The sequence below is a fragment of the Miscanthus floridulus genome, chromosome 10, assembly GCF_019320115.1.
Source record: "Miscanthus floridulus cultivar M001 chromosome 10, ASM1932011v1, whole genome shotgun sequence".
In the NCBI taxonomy this organism is placed as follows: domain Eukaryota; kingdom Viridiplantae; phylum Streptophyta; class Magnoliopsida; order Poales; family Poaceae; genus Miscanthus; species Miscanthus floridulus.
In genome coordinates, this window is record NC_089589.1 from 32901014 (window position 1) to 32922167 (window position 21154).

At 45.1% G+C, this 21154-nt stretch overlaps 1 protein-coding gene and 1 pseudogene across 1 annotated transcript; one reads left to right on the forward strand and one right to left on the reverse strand.

Annotated features, from left to right (window-relative positions):
- The first annotated feature begins 3966 nt into the window (after positions 1-3966).
- LOC136485423 (senescence-specific cysteine protease SAG39-like) lies at positions 3967-5140 on the forward strand. The gene is made up of 2 exons (XM_066482308.1): positions 3967-4447; positions 4569-5140. Exons 1-2 carry the CDS (start codon positions 3967-3969, stop codon positions 5138-5140), a joined length of 1053 nt encoding a protein of 350 aa, XP_066338405.1.
- Positions 5141-11887: 6747 nt separating this feature from the next.
- LOC136489972 (uncharacterized) lies at positions 11888-14770 on the reverse strand (annotated as a pseudogene).
- Positions 14771-21154: the final 6384 nt, after the last annotated feature.

The following is a 21154-nucleotide window of genomic DNA, read 5'->3' on the forward strand; positions in this document are numbered from 1 at the left end:
AGAAAAAAAAACCGGTAGTGATGACACATACGGTTCTGTAACATGCTGCAATGGTTCTGTAACATGCAATTTTAAGTATCACACACACAGTTCAATGGCTACAATGTGCATGGTTGGTTTGTTTTTTCCCTCCCATGGTTCGATTTCATGATACACGTGAGGTGCGAGGCACTTGCACAAGAACACGGATTTGCTGCCTTCCCTGCCTCCACTGCAGACTGGTACATGCGAGCGCAACAAACCCCGCCTGTCACCATCAGGCACGAGCATGATGCGCGCGCGCTTCGCGTCGCGCCTGTCCGGTCACAAAGCATGCATACATGGGCACATGGCTCGTTCTGTCCGCGTAACCACATGCCGGCTCGCTGCACGAGCCAGGGCATAGAGCTCTGCCAGCCCGCTGTGCAGCAGGGGCGCCAAGCCGTCGCATCCACATTGCGATCCAAATCCACAGCACCAAAGCACCGCTGCTTTTTTTTTAGCGGTATGGCTAGCGCCTCGTCCACTAATTCGTCCTGTCCCGCACGCGCATCTTGGCCTATCGCTATGCCCGCGAGTCCAGACAACTCGTCTCGCATGCGCAGCCTGCCATGTCTACCTCGATTCGACCCGCGCCATGAGTCGCCTGTTACCGGCCACGTACACTTGCAACATATGTGTGAAACATATGCAACATCCAGATAAAACACTTGTAACTTAAAACATGAAAACTCTTGCTGCAACATAAAACTACAGATGAAACATTCAGAACATCCTGTTGCAACATATGTGTGAAACATATGCAACATCCAGATCAAAATGCTTGCAACAATAGTCTGGACAGATGAAATATTTTGAACAAACGCTTGCAACATGTCTCTAAAACAATTACAACATATGCAACATCCATGATCTACTATTCCAACATCCATATAAAACAATTGTAACATGCCTCTGAACCGTTTGAAACACTTAAAACATACATTTCCAAAATAGAGGAGGGAGGCCTGGGCCGGTCAATTCGAACATCGGGGTGGGAGCCGGTGGCGCGTGGACCATTAGCATTCGCCTGCGCTCGTGGGTGCCCTTGGCTCAGCCGAGGATGATAGAGGTGCCCCGGCACATGCGCCTAGCGGTCAACAGCAGTGGTGGCTGCGGCGAGGCATCCTGGCGGCATTGGGGGTTGGGAAGAGGCCAGGGAGGCGCTCTACTATCAGCAGACATGCGAGATAGAGAGTGAGAGATGGGGAGAGCAGAGGCAACGCGCGTAGGATGGGGGTGCGGTGAGGCATGGCTGCGGCGGTCGGGCCGGGCACGCGATGGGCGGGGCGAGCAATGGGAGGGAGCAAGTGTCGCGGGCGAGGCATGCGTTGCAAGCGGGAGTGAGCAGCGCGGGCGGAAACGGCGAGCCGTAGTGTGGCGTACGGCGGCCGGATGGAGGGATACCTGCGTGGAAGCATTATCGTTTTTTTAATAGCTCGGGCTTGCCACCAAAAGCGTGCAGGTTCGCCGCACCGCCGAAGCCTTGACCCTTTCACCCTGAGCCTTGGGCCGAATTTGGCCCAATCAAGGCCTGTGATGCAGAAGGTTTCAGCGTATTAGTAGCCCGCGACCGAGTTTTAAATTTTTATCTAAGGTCCACCAGCACTGCATGTTTTTTATTATTATTATTTTTGGAGGAAAACGTGCACTGCATGTGTGGTAAACCCAAGATTCAGCCCACATGGAAACAGACGGAATGGGCCCATCAGTGTAGGGTCATCACGCGCTCGTGTCGACAGCAGCATTTTCGAACTACCGTAGTATAAACTGCTAGTGAATTGTAGTTTATTATTATATATCTTTTATAATTTGTACTTTTCCAAAATAATTGCCTGGATATAAATCTAAAAATATATATACTCTCGCTATTCCAAGTTGTTAGATTTCTGCAAAGCTGGAGCTTTTTGGAAAAGTGGCATAGTCTGTCATTCGTTTTTTTTTTTTGTCAAAAATCGACCAACCAGCAAATCTAAGAAACACAAGATTATTATTGTGTTTCCAAATACATTCCCCTAGTCTTTTCAGTAAACACTTTTTTGGAATATTTGGAAAATAAATCAAACAATGTAAACGAAGCGTATTAGAGATAGTATATGCATGGAAGGATAAATTAAATAGTAAGTAAAATAATGTGTGTTCAAGGGATATCAAAATCCAGAAAAAAAATGAAAATTATGATTCAATGTCGTCTTATACGTACGGAATATGTATGGCGAGGAAGTTTAGTCCTAAATCTTGACGTTGCCGTGTTCGAAGATCCAAGACTCAGTCATCAGCTAATCAATGCACGCACTCCGAAGTAGAAGTCTCCACTCAATCTGGTCATGTACGAAGTCAACAGTCAACACAGCATGACGTGCACGGAAGGAACAGACAGCAACTTCTTTTTTATGAAATAATAATGGAATTGTTTTGACAGAATGAAAATAATGGAATTGTTTTGGACTTGGGGTTCACACATCACACACTTTAAATAAGGCAGTAGTACAAAACTCTCTCTCTCTCCATCTCTGAATAAATTAGCTCCTATAATTATCTTAAATTAAATCTTTTTATATTTCACTAGATTTATATAAAAGAGAACAAACGGTTATGACACCACACGAGAACATTATTACAAAAGTATAGTTTCTGATGTATCTAATAATAGTAATTTGATTTTACATAAATCTTGACACTCTTTTCTATGAACTTAGTTAAACTCAAGGTTTTAAATCGCAGACTATGACATTTAGCGGAAGCATCCTCCAGAAGGTACAAAAAGCTATAGCGGGACATAGAGGAAGCTATTTCATTTAGCGGTTTTGTAGAAAACATAAAAACTTTTAATTAATTATGTATGCATGGAAACATATCGTGAATAAAATTTTGTGAACACAATACCCATATACATGTATATGGACCTAGTAAACATATTTCTAGGTCATTAAAAATTAACGTAGCCATTCATATTCTTTCAACATCAAAATCAAAGAATTCAAAAATTATTCAATAGCTCGTTACATCATTATTAATTAAAAATAACAACATAGATGATTATACATCGGCTCTTGCACCTAATGACAGGTGGATCCGAGCCACTCCCGCTTCTCTCCCATAGTGAACCCTAACAACATTTTTACATTTTATGATCATCTAGGATCAATTAATTGTTCACGCCAGTAGCATCCCTAGCTTAGCAGACTAACTATACTAGGTAGGAGGATTTAGTAAACAATTAAACTGTTAGGAGTGACCGTTACTTGCTGGCCACTTTAGCTTTGCAAATGACATTCCTTGAATGAAAAAAAGAAACATGTTGCTCTATGCAGGTTATCTATTCGGTTATGCACTAGCTACGTACTTTGTCTACTCTATAGAAGATAGATTCTAATAAAGACTTGGTTGTGGTGGCCTCGCAATAGTTAGCATAGGTGATATTTTCTCCCAGGCAAATAGGTGGCGATCTAGTCTGTGAATTGCTAGTCACTAGAATGTGCTGGTCCTTTTAGCCTTGTGGTTGTGAGGCCCTTGTTTTCAAGGTCATGTATCATCTCAATGTATTGCTTTGAGAATTTAATAAAAGATTCCTTTATCAAGAAAAAAGATACATTTGTTGTGGCACAGTGCTAGCTTTTAGAAGGAAAAATGTTGCATTCGCGAGTGATTGCTCTTCCAGCTTGATGTACTGACAGACTCTTCACTGGCCTAACATTAACCGACATATAATCTAGGACTTGCATGCATCCTAACGACCTGGGCATCGAATGAAGAACGTAACCCGTCCTGCAATCTAGGGAGATCGAGCCTTTTCTTGACTCGTTGCACTAGGCTGGCCTCTATATAAACCACCTGGCATCCTGCTTAAAGGACTCAGACCAAGAAGGCAAGAACACACAATCTACCTAAGTTCATTTACACACACACATTCATATACGTACAACATACAGAATCACAGCAGCTAGCATGGCGTCCTACATTGCCAACAAGCCTCTGATAACGGCGGCACTAACGCTGCTCGCAGTCCTAGCCATTGCCAACTGCATCTGCAGTGCAGTCGCGGCCAGGGATCTGTCCAGCAGTGGCTATGGCGAGGAGGCTATGACGGCGAGGCACGAGAAGTGGATGGCGGAGCACGGCCGCACCTACAAGGACGAGGCCGAGAAGGCACGTCGGTTTCAGGTATTCAGGGCGAACGCCGCCTTAGTCGACAGGTCCAATGCCGCCGCAGGCGGCGGCAAGAAGTATCAGCTGGCCATCAACCGGTTCGCCGACATGACTCACGACGAGTTCATGGCGAGGTACACCGGGTTCAAGCCCGTGCCGGCCACGGGCAAGAAGATGCCTGGTTTTAAGTACGAGAATGTTACACTGTCAGATGACCAGCAGGCGGTTGACTGGAGGAGGAAAGGTGCAGTCACCGATGTCAAGAACCAAGAACAATGCGGTAAGCACAAAATAAGGAAATTGTACACACATGTCTGTCAACTGTCATATGTACATATTTACTAACTACTAGTAGACTGTTCTGAACACATGTGAAACATACTGCATTACTCATGTCATAGGTTGTTGCTGGGCGTTCTCGGCGGTGGCGGCCATCGAGGGCATGCACCAGATCAAGACCGGCGAGCTGGCATCACTGTCAGAGCAGCAACTGCTGGACTGCTCCACCAACGGGAACAACAACGGCTGCGGCGGCGGCACCATGGAGTACGCCTTCCAGTACGTCATCGGCAGCAACGGCGGCATTGCCACCGAGGCCGCCTACCCGTACACCGCCACGCAGGGCATGTGCCAGAACGTCCAGCCGTCCGTCGCCGTCAGCAGCTACCAGCAAGTGCCCAGAGACGACGAGGACGCGCTCGCCGCGGCTGTTGCCGGCCAGCCCGTGTCCGTGGCCGTCGACTCCAGTAACTTCCAGTTCTACAGAGGCGGCGTCATGACCGCGGACAGCTGCGGCACCAACTTGAACCATGCGGTGACGGCGGTTGGGTACGGCACGGCGGAGGATGGTACGCAGTACTGGCTGCTCAAGAACCAGTGGGGGAATACCTGGGGAGAGGAAGGGTACATGAGGCTTCAGAGGGGTGTCGGCGCCTGTGGTGTCGCCAAGGACGCCTCCTATTCCATTGCATGAACTAGGAGAAAATAATGAACACACAATCTATATACATACGTTATGTCATGCATATATATAATATAGAATAAAAAAAAGACTAATAAAGAATAAAGCATGCACACAAAATAGAATAATGGAATATATAGCCGAAGTAGAATTGTCATTCAGCACTCTGAATATTATACTCTATACACATGTGTAACATTATTATTGTTGTTTCTGTAACATGAATAAAGTCACGTTATGAGAACGTACAGGACATATAATTTGACATCTGCCTAATGACCTCTCTCTGTATTTGATAAAACATGACTTCCATTTTTTTGCATGACGGACTGATGCAAGCCTATCACTACTTAGAAAACTGTACTTTGCCGAGTGCCTGAGACTTTGCCGAGTGCTTTTTATCGGGGCACTCGGCAAAGAAATATTTTGCCGAGTGCCGCACTCGGTAAAATAAAGCACTCGGCAAAGGTGGCTTTGCCGAGTGCCAGGCACTCGGCAAAGCCTGACTCTCGGTAAATCTGGGCTTTGCCGAGTGCCGCGGCACTCGGCAAAAGTCCCACTCGGCAAAAGGTGGCCGGCCCGTGACGGCGGCCACCTGCCGTCAGATTTTGCCCAGTGCCTAACGGATGGCACTCGGCAAAAAAATTTTTATTAATTTTAAAAACTTATTTTGCCGAGTGTAAGCCTTAGGCACTCGGTAAATTTTTTTTTAAAATTTTTTAAAACTTATTTTGCCGAGTGCCAGCGAGGCACTCGGCAAAATTTTTTTATTTTATTTTTGAAAATCAACTTTGCCGAGTGCCCCCCATGGCACTCGGCAATTTTTTTATTTTATTTTGGGCCCAAATTTTTTTCTGTGGCCTTGTGACAGTATTTCAAACTCTATTTTAAAATTTGGGGCAATTTTGACTTTTTTTTATATATTTCATTAGTTTATTTCGTTTCGTCTAATTTTTTGGGATATTTCAAATTTGAACTGCAGGTACATGGAATAATGGACTTTGGTCATCCAAAAATTGATACTCATGATATTTAGTGTATGTTTAGGCCGTATCCAGGAAGTCACATGAAATCTCGAGCATCTCGTTGACGTAACATGTCGAGGTACTTGCTGGAAATGTGATTTTAAATTATATAAAATGCAAACGAAGTCCGAAAATCACGAAACTTGTCAAGGCGTCGTGTTATCACATGTGGAGGCTGTAGGAAAAAATTGTAAATGTTTTGAGCAAGTTGTGACGTCGGATGCAAAAAAACCCAGACATCTCCACATGTGAAACGAAGTGATCACATGTATTTGATAAAACATGACTTCCATTTTTTTGCATGACGGACGGATGCATGCCTATTGTTGTTTTTTCTTGGTCGTGCTAGAGCATATTTTCCATTAAGAGAAAAGTACGTAAACACATTACACACAAAGTAAGCTTACTAGCCACAGCAAAAAAGAAAAAAGTAAACAAAATTTCTAAGGAAACGAAATCGGCACAAACACAAGGATTAATAACTACAATAAAAGCGAGACTTGCAACCACGCCCCCACCCTGGAGCATGATGAACTCACATGACCTACGCCTTAGACCCTGCCTTGCCCCATCGGTTGTGGCGCCAAGGAAAGAGCTTGCGCATGGCCACCACCTTCAAGGACGAGAGCGGCGATGCGAAAGTCTCCTTGAACTCGGCAAATGAAGCATTATATTGTCTGCCATCCGAGTCTCTGCCAACACTCCACACTTCTTCATCATCAGCACATTATGTGCCTTGACATCTGGTTTAGATGATTGGAACTTGCTCTTGGCCGCAAGTCTACCACTTCGGCGAGGGATGATCGGAGAGTCATCTTGCTGAGAAACATGAAGACGGGGAGGAGAGGTGATAACCGGTTGCTCCAAGGGTAGCGTGCACTAGTACAAAGTCATGAACACTCTCCATGGGATAGTTAGGGGTTCGGATCAACACTGACATGAGGCCGATGGTCTTGTGAAAGGTTGTATAGCGACTCAGGCCCACCTAGTGACGCCAACCCACCATCCAAGAGTGTGCAGGCTTCCTCGAACCGAGCTCGGATCTCCATGGGGTCCTCAACCTCGCTCATAGGAGTAGCAGCTATGACGGTTTTGTCCCCCTCGAGTCCCAAGCCTACATCATACGACACGAGATTGACGACTATGCCATGCTTGCTTTATCCTAGTAGCTAGCTTGATTTCTTATAAGCAAAATGATTTTAGTATAATTTCATTCCTCGATGATACATGCCCATGCTGGGAATGTTGTCCGGTACAAATTGTACTAAAAGTGGTTGAAATAGGTGAGGAGCTTGACTATGACTTTGAAAACGATGGTTGGGACGAGTGACCCGCTTCGTCCTACAAAAAGGTTGCTTGAGGAGATGAAATTTGCAACGTTGTGAGAAACGACGACTATGCCATGCTTGCTTTATCCTAGTAGCTAGCTTGATTTCTTATAAGAAAAATAATTTTAGTACAATTTAATTCCTCGATGATACATACCCATGCTGGGAATGTTGTCCGGTACAAATTGTACTAAAAGTGGTTGAAATAGGTGAGGAGTTTGACTATGACTTTGAAAATGATGGTTGGGACGAGTGACCGGCTTCGTCCTACACAAAGGTTGCTTGAGGAGATGGAATTTGCAACGTTGTGCTTCGCTAAGGTTCGTTCTGATGTGTTTGTGTGTGTGATTTGTTTCAGGTGGATCCTTGTAGTAATGGGGAAACCATGTTATGTAACCCGTTAAAGTAGATATTCATGATGACTATGGTATCAGCTAGATAATGAGCAAGCGATAGCGCTGTTTCTTGGGACTATCACAATTGTGCTTATTTTCTGTGGATTTCCCTCTAAGGAAATCAAAGTTCGCTTTAGCTGTGAGGATAATTAGAGTTGGCAGAGTGCGGCAGCAAATTGCAATGTCTTCCGGGCTTAGAAAGGGGCTTGGCAGTGATGGCTCGCCCAATGGTGGTTGTGATTTGTCGAGTGGGGGTGCTGCCAAGTGTGCAGCGGGAGACAACCAGATGGGAAGAGTCAACAACAGGGTAAGGAGTGCCATCGAATCCTCTTCGGTTAGGATTAGGCAAGGGTGGCGTAGAGGTGGCAACGATGGGATGTGAGTTTTGAGGTCGCCAAATAGATCTCCAGTGGCCAGAGCATCGGTCGAGGCGGTGGTAATGAGGCAGCATGGTGAAAAAGGGAGGAGAGAAGAAATAAGAGAACACAAGTTAGGGAAGGATGGGGTTGAGGTCACAAGATGGCGGTGGGCAGCGCGACTAGCAACAGAGGCCAGCAGGGGCGGTCGGGGTGCAGATGAAGAGAGACAGGGAGAGAGAGATAAGAAGATGAATACCTAGAGAATGAGCATTGGAACACGCACTAGCGCCTGAGGACCAGTTTTCTAGAGTCCCCATTCTTTTCCCACTCCTCTCTACCACACAAGCAAGTAAATAATTACGTTTTTCTATTTTCCTTTATGATGAAGTTTTGATTTGTTGATGCAATTGTGTGGTCCCATAAATCCTTTATATGATACTCAACGTGCGCTGAATTACCTCGAGAAAATTGGTCAGACTTCCATAAAAACATGTTAATTCTGCTTTGGCACATTTCTAACAAAAACCTAAGAGAAACTCGTCAAGGAGGCTCAACTAGGGTTACTATAGGGTGAGCAAGCCTCCGAGAACGACCACAAACACCGGTGTAATAATGCTTGTAGAATAGCAAGTGTAGAGGTTGGACGATCTACAGTTTGGAAAGAGTAAACATATATTTGTTTGTATTTGGTGGATTGGATACCCACAATCAGCTACAGCCCTAATATGATTGTGAGGTCATATAACATGTTAGGAGTCGAAACTCTTTAAAATCTCATGTCCAAAAACTTAAAGTTGAAGAAGGTGATCAATTCCATTCCATTCGATCTAAGCACCTTTAAAAAATTGAGGTGACAGATATTAAGATTGACAAAGTCAACATAGCCAGCTACTTTAAAATAATAGGACCATTAAATCTTAAAATAAATCCAAAAAAATACAAACACCTACTTTAAGTCGAGAGTTTAAATCCATAAAGGAATAGCCAGCTAAACTATACAGAGTTCGTTCTATTCCCATCCAAAGGGGCCAAAGCTATCAAAATGTGGTTACATATCCTCTGGCGATCAAATGTGGTTACGTATCTTGGCGACCAAAATCTGTTTATGCAATTTTAAATTTTAGTACAAGAATTTATAATTAGTTCATTCATCAGGACACACATAGGAGAGACGTACTCTGTTTCCAAATAAGTAGCGAGGAGCATATATACAAACTGTAAAAATTGACGAGCCAGATTAAAATAATTCTACCAAAGTCCCAAACCGAACTTCCTTCGGCTCGAAGCCACGAATATATATAGAGAAAATTCCTTATTTGACAAAAAAAAAAACTTCTTGTTCCTAATTTAGCACTCAAACTTCAAATCTTTCTTATCTGGCCAAGTTTTTTTTATGTCAAATGGGGAATTTTCAACTCCATACCTCCCTTCCCGTTTCAACTTGTCCCGACGCCACCAAAGGCAATCTAATAAATAAAACCTTGGCACACGGACCTATCTGGAGTTTTGGGCCACGGAGACACAAAGATGTCCAGCCACCGGCGGCGTTGTAGGCCTAGGCGACCGCCCGAGACTTCGTCACCAGACACCAGCGGGTCCACCGCCTGTAGCTCCATGCGGGCCACAACTACGCAGACAGCCGACGACGGCGATGTGCTGCCCGTGCGCTCGCCGGCTTCAAACCCCACCAGCTGGGTGCTCCTGACTCCTGAGCCGACTTGGTGCCCGGCTAGACGATTTCCCCAGCGACCGCATCACGACGTCAGCGATGTCCCGCACACCCAAAGGCGAGGAGATCTCCGTCTCGTTCGAGCTCGTGGAACCGCCCGGAATTTCCGTCCTCACCGTCGACTGGCCGCGGGCGTCGCCGACCCTGAGGAATTCCTCGGGGAACGTCATCGCCACGCACCGCGACGTCGTGCTACTCGCAATCACGGCCCCGTTCCATAGTTTCGCTGACTTGTTCGTTTACCAGGCGAGCCGCGACTGGCGGCCGTCCTTGCTGCTGCTACCAGACCGTATTATGTGTACCGGGGAAATTGGTATAATGTCCTGCACAAGCAACGACGTCGAAGACTCGCCGTCGTTCGTTGTGGCTGAACTTCGGATGACGACGTAGGGGACGGGCAACGCCCGCGTGTTCCGGTCTGGGTCCGGCCAGTGGGAGGCCTTCGAGAACTTGCACGTCCGTGGTGGCGCCAATGGCGGCCGTGACCTACGCTGGTGGTCGACGGACGCGGTTGTGCCGTACGGACGCCGCCGGTACATGATCTGGGCAGATTACTACCGTGGTATGGTGATCATGGACCTGTCGTCCTCGCAATCGGACTCGGAGACGACGACGAACCTGCCGCTGCCGCTGACACCGAGGCTCCGGTACGTGCCGCTTCCGGTGGGCAGGGTTGGGGACCCCGAGGACAAACACGGCCACCGAGGATGCCCTAAAGCTTGCCGCAGCGTGTCCGTCACCCGCTACAGCATCAAGTTCGTCAGCGTCGACACCCAGCACTGGAGCAACTTTGGAGTTGGGAACAGGCACGTGCTCAAGTGGAGCCACAGGTTCCGAATCACCACCTGGTCGCTGCGCGAAGACTACTCGTGGAAGAAAGACTTGACGATGCACGAGGAAGAGTTCTGGGAAGCCTTCGATGGCGGAGACCGATTCCCTTTCCCACACGTCCAGCCGGAGTTCCCCGTCGTCGACGTGGACAATCCTGACGTCGTCGTCTTCCGGCTAGAGAAGCCTGATTACTGTGACGGCGACGAGCCGAGATGGATGATCGAGGTCGACTTGAGGAAGAAGGTTCTGCTGGCAGCCACTGTTTACTCCAAGGAAAGTGATGGCTTATCTGGTGATGCAGAAGCCATCAACTCTGCTAGAGTATCTAGTTCTGATCCCATCCCCAGTGAATTGCCACGTTACATGGATGGTGGGCAAGCCTACCAGAAAGGGGTGCAATGACAACATCTCATCAGTTACACTTTTTTTTTTGGACTCCTTTCCGTGCACAACCTGAAATTTATGCTCAACCATGCAGTATTCATGACATTGATCGTTGATGATATTCCAGTGTGATTCATAAGGTTTACTTGACAAGCAATATTTTGACTCGACACCACCTTCCAATAGCATACAAGTCAAAATTGTTTTGTTGCTCACACAAACAGTTCTAAAAGATGAAACGATCCAGGCTGCCTATTGTGTAGTAACAAGCAGAGTAAAATAATGTACAAGCCAAAATACCACAAAACAGGTTAGCTTATGATTTTCAAGTGCATTCCTCAAAAGTACGAAACTTCTACTTGGACAACAGTCTTGAGAACATGTGACCAAGATAGGATGTAAGATTAATGTTTCAGGAAATGAAATCAACATGGAGTCAACATAGTTTCAGTGATATGTCAGTTTGTTTGTTTCCATGGACAGTGTGATACATAGTTTTTTTATTTCCTCAAAAACAATATTTCAGTTTAATATGCCCAGCAAATTTCAATAGCAGCAGACCCTACTTGAATGAATTTGTAAACTAGCTAGCTTGCTAGACAGCAAACAGACAACTTTGAGCTGAAGGAGTCCATCAAACAAAAACACCGTCCAACAAATAAAGCTTCAAACTGCAAACAATCCGACAAACAAGCAACTTTATGTACATAAAAACAGAAACTAAACAAAAAAAATTGTGTAATTTCACTTCCTGGTATATCCCTTAGAGAGCGGAAACTCCTAACGGATTCTGATAATTGAATAAGTAAAGCAAACTCAGGTGTCGTACAAAAGGATGACCGAATACATCTTCGGTTCCAAGTGGAGTTTTCAATCATGAACACAACATAAACTAAAATAACTTTAAGTGTTTAACTACAGACCTGAAACATAGTCTTCAGTTCCATCTTCCATGTTTTCCATGTTAGTTTAGGTCTTTAGGACAGTGTTGACTTCATTCACTGTGTGAACCACCTGACTGTACTGAAACCAAACCAACACTCAAATACTAGATACAGATAGCAGTCTGCCTGCCCTGAATAGACACTAAAACTGTACAACTTCAGTCTTGGAACTTGAAATTAGTCCCTGCTAGTGATGACAAACCACCACTGCCTGAAAACAAGCATGTGTAAAACATGTGACTAACTCATAACATTTACACAAGGTTACACTGGATTTGGTATCTGACTATGAAAGAATCAGGTTGGCCTTTGATGCAAAAAAGTTGATATCCAGACAAAGGATATGGCCATTAACAGAACTACAACACAGGGGCTGCTCACATGTCACTGCCAGAAAAAGTTGTTTACCATCCTTTTCCACTGCGTTCTCGCACTCTTGCAACAGAACAAACAAGCTCAATCTACAGATGCATTCTAGTGTTCTAATAACAAAAGCTGGAGCACGCTCTGGCTCATGAAGTCCAATAAATGAAGTTTAAAACTGTATGCAGCCAGAGAGATGACCAATATTTCAGACAGACACTGAACTCAAAATCCTAACTTCTTTCTAGTTCTGAGTGGATTCCTGAGTACATGGAAAGCCAGTAACTGCTACCCTTGTTACAGAAATGAAAATTAAACTGAAGTACCCAGCTTCATTTTCCAGTCAAAACAGCCACAATATAGCTTCTGATTAAAATGAAAATATTAAATATTAATGAAACACCATCGTACACAAGACTAATTAAAATTGAAATATAGTTGCCGCAGCCATGATCATAGGTCCAATGATGGTTCACACAACCATAAATTAAACTACCCAAGAGAATAACAGTGGACATTCCAAAGCACCAACCTGCAAAGTCGCTAACCGCAGCAGATTTAACTTGGTGAATTGTACACTAGCCAGGCACTACCATACCTTGGTTCAACAGTGACTAATTTGTCTCTGATGATGATTGTAGTTTCTGCCAGCACAATCTGAAAAGTACCATGCAGTAGCATATAAGTTGAAATTATTTTGCTCACACAAATGGTTCTTAAAGATGAATAGTGCAATGTGCCTATTGTGTAGTATTTACAAAGTAGGATAAAATAACAAACTATCCAAAATGTGATAAAACATTAGTTTATGGTTTATTGGTGCAATCCCAAAGGTATAAAAGGTTTGGGTATTGGCATGCGAACTTCAGAACAGCCATAGGAGATATCAACACAACAATCAAAACATTCTGGTTTGTGAAAAAAAAGGAAGAAAAAGAACTTCTAGGGCATGTGGTGCCGATTTCAGTAATAGCACTTAAAATTCAGACCTAACCAAAATCAAGCGAGATCTTCAGATATTGCCACGTATTCAGTTTTGAACTAACTAACATCGTCATCAATATTCAGTTTAATACATAAACATTAATTGCAACCATACATGAACGCCCTTACGCAGGATTACATCTAGGCAATGGGCTAGCACTGTACCTGGAGTGTAGAAGCTCATAAATGGGATGACACCGCAGCAATCCTCATGCTCGCTTACCTTCCTCTTCTGACCTGACTTGAGCTCCATCATGAAGATGCCAACATCTGTCTTCACAAATATGACACCAACACCATCAGCAAAACCAATCACACTACGTCTGTAACAGGGATTGTTATTGGGGAACAGTTTCTGGATGACCCTTCGTGGTACCCAACCGGCATCTCCCTTTGGATCCACCTATCTTGACCATAGGTAAAGCCTTGCCAGCAAGCCCAAGCGAACCCTCCTCTGTTGGCATGAGGAGAACACCACAATTGTACAAGTCCGGCGGATCCATCATTGATAAGGAATTATTGCCCAAATCAAATTTCAGAAATTTTTCACCAAGCTCAAGGGAGAAATAGATGTTATCTCCGATAAGAGCACCAGTCCTGTTGCGGTAGACCTCGCAATTAAGAGGGGCGGGAGCGTCCCACGCGCCAGTTTCTGACGAATACACACCCACCCGAGCCAACAACTCACCGGGACGGCCATCATGGGAGCTCACGGAGACCACGAGGAAGGGGTCGCCATGGCAATCGAGGTGGTTGCAGCTACCCGCGGCGCAGAGAACCGCGGCGGAGCTGTGAAAGGAGATGTTGATGCTGGACTTGGGCAGCCTCTGCAGATCGCCTGTGATGGGATCCCAGACAACGAAGTCGACGCCGTAGAAGCCCGTGTCAAGGAGGACCTGCCCATGGCGGCAACTGAGTGCTCGCCATCTGGCGCAATCGAATGGCGGCTGGGAGATGGGAGATGCTGATGTTGTGGAGACGAAGCGGAATGATTGGAAGAGGCTGGCAGTGATTGAGTTGCGGAGGAAGCCGAGCAGCGGTGGTATCCGGTGGAACTCGCGGTAGCGGCGAAGGAAGGCGGGGTCGAGGAGGATGCGGCGCCAGAGCTTGCAGACTAGGGAGGCGCGGACGAGGTGCGCGGGCTCGTCCGGGGGGACACGGAGGAGGATCTCCGCGGTGTTGTCTTCGATGAGCTCCGGCAGCGAGCGTGGTGGCGCCATGCCGGTGAGGGTTTGGTTCTGGCGGCGGATTGAATTGGGGGAAGGAGAAGGGAAGGAGATGAACAGCGACTGGCCCGTGGGGGTCTGAACTTGGGCTTGGCCCCTTCGCGAGTTTAAACATAGGCTTCGTCTTTTGCGATCCATTTTCGTTCTAAATTATAATTATAAATTGTTTTTTGTTTTTTAATATATAGTTTTATTATATATCTAGATATAATATATATATTTAAATTTAAATGTAGGGTAGTGATGTGTAGGTTCAAATGATGTGTGTTTTAGAGCTGAGCTCTAGCCCTCTTTATATAGTGGAGTGAGGATGGTTTGGCGCCGGAAAATTAGGAAACCCTAGGGAACCGCCTATGCATGGCGGCATGCAACCGCCAGAGCAAGGTAGGGCCAAGGCGTGCCGGTGGCAGTGTGGCCGCACCCACCCGGGCCTGCTCCGCTGGCCACCGCCTTGCTCTGGTGGGCTGCTGGCTAGGCCTGGGTCGCGTCCTCGGTGATATTTTGCCCAGCTAAGTTGTGTAGGTGGGCTTCTTTCTCCTTCTTTAGTATAGAATCTGCTTTACGCTTTCGTGTTTACGCATTTTGCTATGTTTTCCACTTGTATTTGAATATGTGTCCTGCAAAACATGTTTTCTCCTATACAAGTGGAGCTAGGTCAATAGTAAAGGCATATATGTTGAAAGCATGTTTATTTCTCCTGTTTTGGACTATAATTGGCGGTTAGAAATGGTCGTTAGTGACCGCCAACAAATCCCCCAAGCTTAACCTTTGCTCGTCCCGAGCAAATAGCTAAGTACTTGGTTGTTGATCAGGAGTTGCTACTATAGCGATACAATTCACAAACGCCATGTCTATAACAAAGCATTCTTTCGTGATTTAAATAAGTTGGCATTTTATCCACCCTTTACCTTAATCCTTGTGGGGCGTATAGCTCCGACGGCGGCCGGTCAGAGGCGTCATCATCCCTTGAGAGGTGGGTTCACGGTTGGGAGGTTCTGGATCAGTAGACAAACAGGACACTCCAATCAGAAGGGTTAACGATGGGAGAAAAGGAAGAAGGATTCACCGGCAATACATGGTGCATCCTGTTATTCCTATATCCATGGGGATGGCCGTCGCCGGTCGACCATCAGGCCGGGAGAAGGATAGAAGATGAGCGTAGCCACTAGCGCTGGCCACTGGGCGCCTACGGACGATAGGGATTAAGATTGACTAACAGAGTGCGGACTACAGAGAGCGAGTCGCCTGCTGGTCTGTCGTCTACCGCGTGCCACGTGCCATGTGTGGGAGTAGGATGGCAATGGGGAGAAGAAGAAGACGAGGGACAGAGGGAGATGGAAAAATATCTAAAAGCATCTAGGCCCCTAGTTGGGTTTCGGTGATTAATGACAATACATGATTACTGTGACTAACGTGTGTTTTGCAGAAATAATTGAGTTAGGTCACAGTAATGGAGATCGATTGGGCAATCAAAGTTGTTATGCCCCTACGATGAAAATTGTTTCGGTTTTCAAAGGATGGACGACAAGGTTAATGATGGACTAGTTCTAAGTGTTGATTGGAGTTGGAGAGACACTTAGAGTAGTTTAGGACTTTGTTTTTCCTTTGGCCGTACTATTAATGGGGGTATGAATGGGTAGCTTGACCTAGGTGAGTCTAGTGAGTTAGGTGTGGTGCACACTTGTTAAAACTAGCACTAGGTAGCTCCACAATAGCCCTTTGATCCAATGGAGCAAACTTCATTCACATATGATCGAGAGTTGGAAGTAAATGGAGGGTCAAATACTGACCGGACGCTGGCTTCAGTGTGACCGGATGCTGGCTCTGGGTCCAGTCAGTTCATTTGACCAAGGTGATTGCATCTGGTTTGACCGGACGCTGCGAGGTCATGGTACCGAACGCTGAGGGCCAGCGTCCGGCCGACTCTAGTAAGGTTCCAGAGAGGGAAAATCACGATCGGACGCGTCCGGTTAGTGCTGACCGGACGCTGGCCAGCGTCTGGTCACACTGTAAACACTAGAGTTTGGGGAATACTGACCAGAGCGTCCGGTCAACATGACCGGAGCGTCCGGTCACCCCGCAGAGGCACATAACAGTTTGTTTTTCAGCCGGTGTTATAAATACAACCTCCGCTCGTGTGTGGGGGTACTTTTGCTCATTCCAACAGCTGAGAAACACCTTAGAGAGTGCCAAGAAGAGCAAGGTCCTAGTGAGGTGATTGAGATTTGAGAATCCCAAAGAGAGCCCTCATTAGTGAAGATCAAGAGTAGCAAAGTGTGCATCCACCTTCTCATTAGGCTTGTCGTGGTCAAGTGAGAGTTCGTGCTTGTTACACTTGGTGATCGCCATCACCTAGACAACTTGGTGGTGATTGGGAGTTCGGTGATCACCCGGCAGAGCTTGTGGGTGACCCAACTCAAGTTGTGAGCGGTTGTGGGTGATTCACCGCGATGAAGTGTCGAAGAATCAACCCGTAGAGAGCACTTGATCCTTGCGTGGATCAAGGGGGAGCTACACCCTTGCGCGGGTGCTCCAATGAGGACTAGTGGGGAGTGGCAACTCTCCGATACCTCGGCAAAACATTGCCTCGTTCCTTCCTCTCTATTTACTTCGAGCATTTACTTTGAGCATTTACTTTGAGCAATTCAATTCATGTCTTTACATTCTTAGAATTGCCATGCTAGAGTAGGATTGGAACTTAGGTTGCAAGTCTTTTGTGCGGTAGAACAATTAGGAACACTTTCTAGGCACAAGGGGTTAATTGGGCTAACCATAGGACTTAATTATTGCAAAGAAATTTAGAATTAGCCCAATTCACCCCCCCCCCTCTTGGACATCTTGAACCTTTCAATTGGTATCAGAGCCTCGTGCTCACGTATTTAGGCTTAACCGCCTAGAGCAAGATGTCTCACGGGGATAGACCTCCTCCTATCTTTGAGAGAGATGACTTTCCTTATTGGAAAATTCGCATAGAGGCATATCTAGAGGCTCTAGATGTTGGTATACTTAGAGCCGCCTCACAAGGCTTCCCAAAACCTCGGGATGCTACTAACCTAAAAGACGATGAGGTAAATTACGAAAAGTGGAATGCAAATGCTCAAAACATGATCTTTAGAGGCCTTTGCAAAGTCACTTATTGAGAAGGTGAAGGGCCCTCAATAAGTTTGGGTTCCTAAAGCTTGATCTCTTGTGTGTAGGTGAACTACAAGACCGATGGAAGTCATTGGGTTATTGATAGTGGTTGCACACAATATATGACCGGTGATCCTCGTATGTTCACCTCACTAGATGAAGAAGTAGATGGGCAAGAAAGAATCAGATTTGGTGATAACTCAAAGGGTAAGGTCAAAGGATTGGGCAAAGTGGCAATATCAAATGATCATTCCATCTCCAATGTGCTATATGTTCCTTCTTTGAGCTTCAACTTGCTATCCGTTGGACAATTGTGTGATCTTGGCTTCCAATGCTTGTTTACCGAGAAGGAGGTTGTTGTATCCAAGAAGGATGATGATCATGTGATATTCAAAGGATTTAGATACAACAACCTATATCTAGTGGACTTCACCTCCGAAGATGCAAACTTGAAGACATACCTATTCACCAAAACAACACTTGGGTGGCTATGGCATAGAAGACTTGCTCATGTTGGGATGAGCTCACTCAAGAAGCTTATGAAGAATGATTTGGTGAGAGGGTTGAAGGATGTGAAGTTTGAGAAGGACAAGCTTTGTAGTGTATGTCAAGCCGGCAAGCAAGTTGCAAATACCCATCCAATAAAAGCTTTCATGTCAACCGCAAGAGTGCTAGAACTCCTTCACATGGATTTATTTGGACCAACAACATACAAGAGTTTGGGAGGAAATCTTTATTGTCTTGTGATTGTTGATGATTATTCAAGATATACATGGGTATTCTTCCTTCATGACAAATCCGAAGTTGCATCTTGCTTCAAGAAGTTTGCCAAGAGAGCACAAAATGAATTTGAAGTGAAGCTCAAGAAGATAAGAAGTGACAATGGGAAAGAATTTGACAACACAAACATAGAAGCTTATTGTGATGAAGTTGGAATCAAACATGAAGTCTCCGCAACATATACTCCTCAACAAAATGGTGTAGTTGAGAGGAAGAACCGAACATTGATCACTCTTGCAAGAACAATGCTTGATGAGTACAACACCCCCAAAGCTCTATGGGCGGAAGCAATCAACACCGCATGCTATGCATCCAACCGCCTATTCCTTCAAAAGTTCCTTGGCAAGACACCTTATGAGTTGCTCAATGGGAAGAAGCCGGACGTCTCCTTCTTTAGGGTGTTTGGTTGCAAATGCTACATCTACAAGAAGCGGCAACACCTAGGGAAGTTTTAAAGACGTTGTGATATTGGTTTTCTTGTTGGTTACTCATCAAAGTCCAAAGCATATAGAGTATTTTATCATGCCACCGGCTTGGTTGAAATATATGATGTGGAATTTGATGAATCTAACGGCTCCCAAGGAGCACATGAGAATCTTGATGATGTAGGTGATGAACCATTGAGGGAGGCTATGAAGAACATCCCAGTTGGAGACATCAAGCCTAAAGATGATGAAGATGATGTACAAGTGATTGATCCACCTTCTTCATCAAGTGTGCCACAAGATGGTGAAAAGGATGGAAGAGTAGAAAATGAAGACACTCATATCTCCCATGAACAAATGGTGGTACAAGCACAAGATGTTGATGCTCCACACCCCCCCCTCAAGTGGTCCATAGAAGAAATACACCTCTACTTCAAGATCATCCACAAGATCTCATCATAGGGAGTCCGTCAAAGGGTGTAATGACTCGATCTCAAAAACTTGCTTCATTTATTGCTCATCACTCTTTTGTCTCTTGCTTTGAGCCTACTAAGATAGATGAAGATCTTCAACATCCGGATTGGATAAATGCCATGCATGAAGAGTTGAACAACTTCACCCACAATAAAGTTTAGACTCTTGAAGAGCGGCCAAAAGGTGCAAGAGTCATTGGAACAAAGTGGGTGTTCTGAAACTAGCAAGATGATCAAGGTGTTATTGTGAGGAACAAGGCAAGACTAGTTGCAAACGGGTTCTCTCAAGTTGAAGGTTTGGATTTTGGAGAGACCTTTGCCCCGATTGCAAGATTAGAAGCCATCTGTATCCTCCTTGCATATGCATCACATCATGAAATAAAACTTTATCAAATGGATGTGAAAAGTGCATTTTTAAATGGCTTCATTAATGAACTAGTCCATGTTGATCAACCTCCTAGGTTTGAAGACCCTAGATATCCTAATCATGTTTATAGGTTGTCCAAGGCACTATATGGGCTTAAACAAGCCCCAAGAGCTTGGTATGAGCGCCTTTGGGACTTCCTCATTGAGAAGGGCTTCACCGTTGGGAAGGTCGACACCACACTATTCACCAAGAAGCTTGATGGGCATATCTTCATTTGTCAAGTGTATGTTGATGATATCATCTTTGGGTCATCAAATAAAGATTCATGCAAAGAATTTAGTGAATTGATATCGAAGGAGTTCGAGATGTCAATGATTGGAGAGCTTACATTCTTTCTTGGTTTTCAAGTCAAGCAAATGAGAGAAGGGATTTTCATCTCTCAAGAGAAATATACTAATGATCTTCTCAAGAGATTCAAGATGGATGAATGTAAGCCAATCAAGACTCCAATGCCAACCAATGGACATCTCGACCTAGATGAGGGAGGTGACCCGGTTGATCAAACTCTCTACCACTTTATGATTGGTAGCTTGTTATATTTGACCGCATCTAGGCCTGACATCATGTTTAGTGTGTGTATGTGTGCTAGATTTCAAGCTAACCCTAAGGAAAGTCATTTAATTGCCGTAAAAAGAATCCTTAGGTATCTTAAGCACACACCAAGCATTGGCCTTTGGTATCCTAAAGGAGCTATATTTGAATTAGTTGGCTATTCCGATTCGGATTATGCCGGTTGCAAAGTTGATAGAAAGAGCACATTCGAAGGGTGCCATTTGCTTGGTATATCACTTGTGTCTTGGTCCTCCAAGAAACAAAATAGTGTGGCTTTGTCCACCGCCGAAGCGGAATACATTGCCGCGGGTGCTTGTTGTGCACAAATACTTTACATGAAACAAACTTTGCTAGACTATGGTGTAGTTCTAGATAAAGTACCTCTTTTGTGCGACAATGAAAGTGCGGTAAAACTTGCAAATAATCTGGTTCAACAGTCTTGCACCAAGCACATAGATATCCACCATCACTTTCTTAGAGATCATGTTGCTAAAAATAATATATCACTAGAAGGTGTAAGGACAGAGGATCAATTGGCGGATATCTTCACTAAACCGCTAGATGAGGCAACATTTTGTAGATTGTGGAATGAGCTCAATGTGCTTGATTTTAGTAACTTCACCAAAAATTGAGCTTGTGTTGTCCTTTGCATTGCATTGTAATATACAA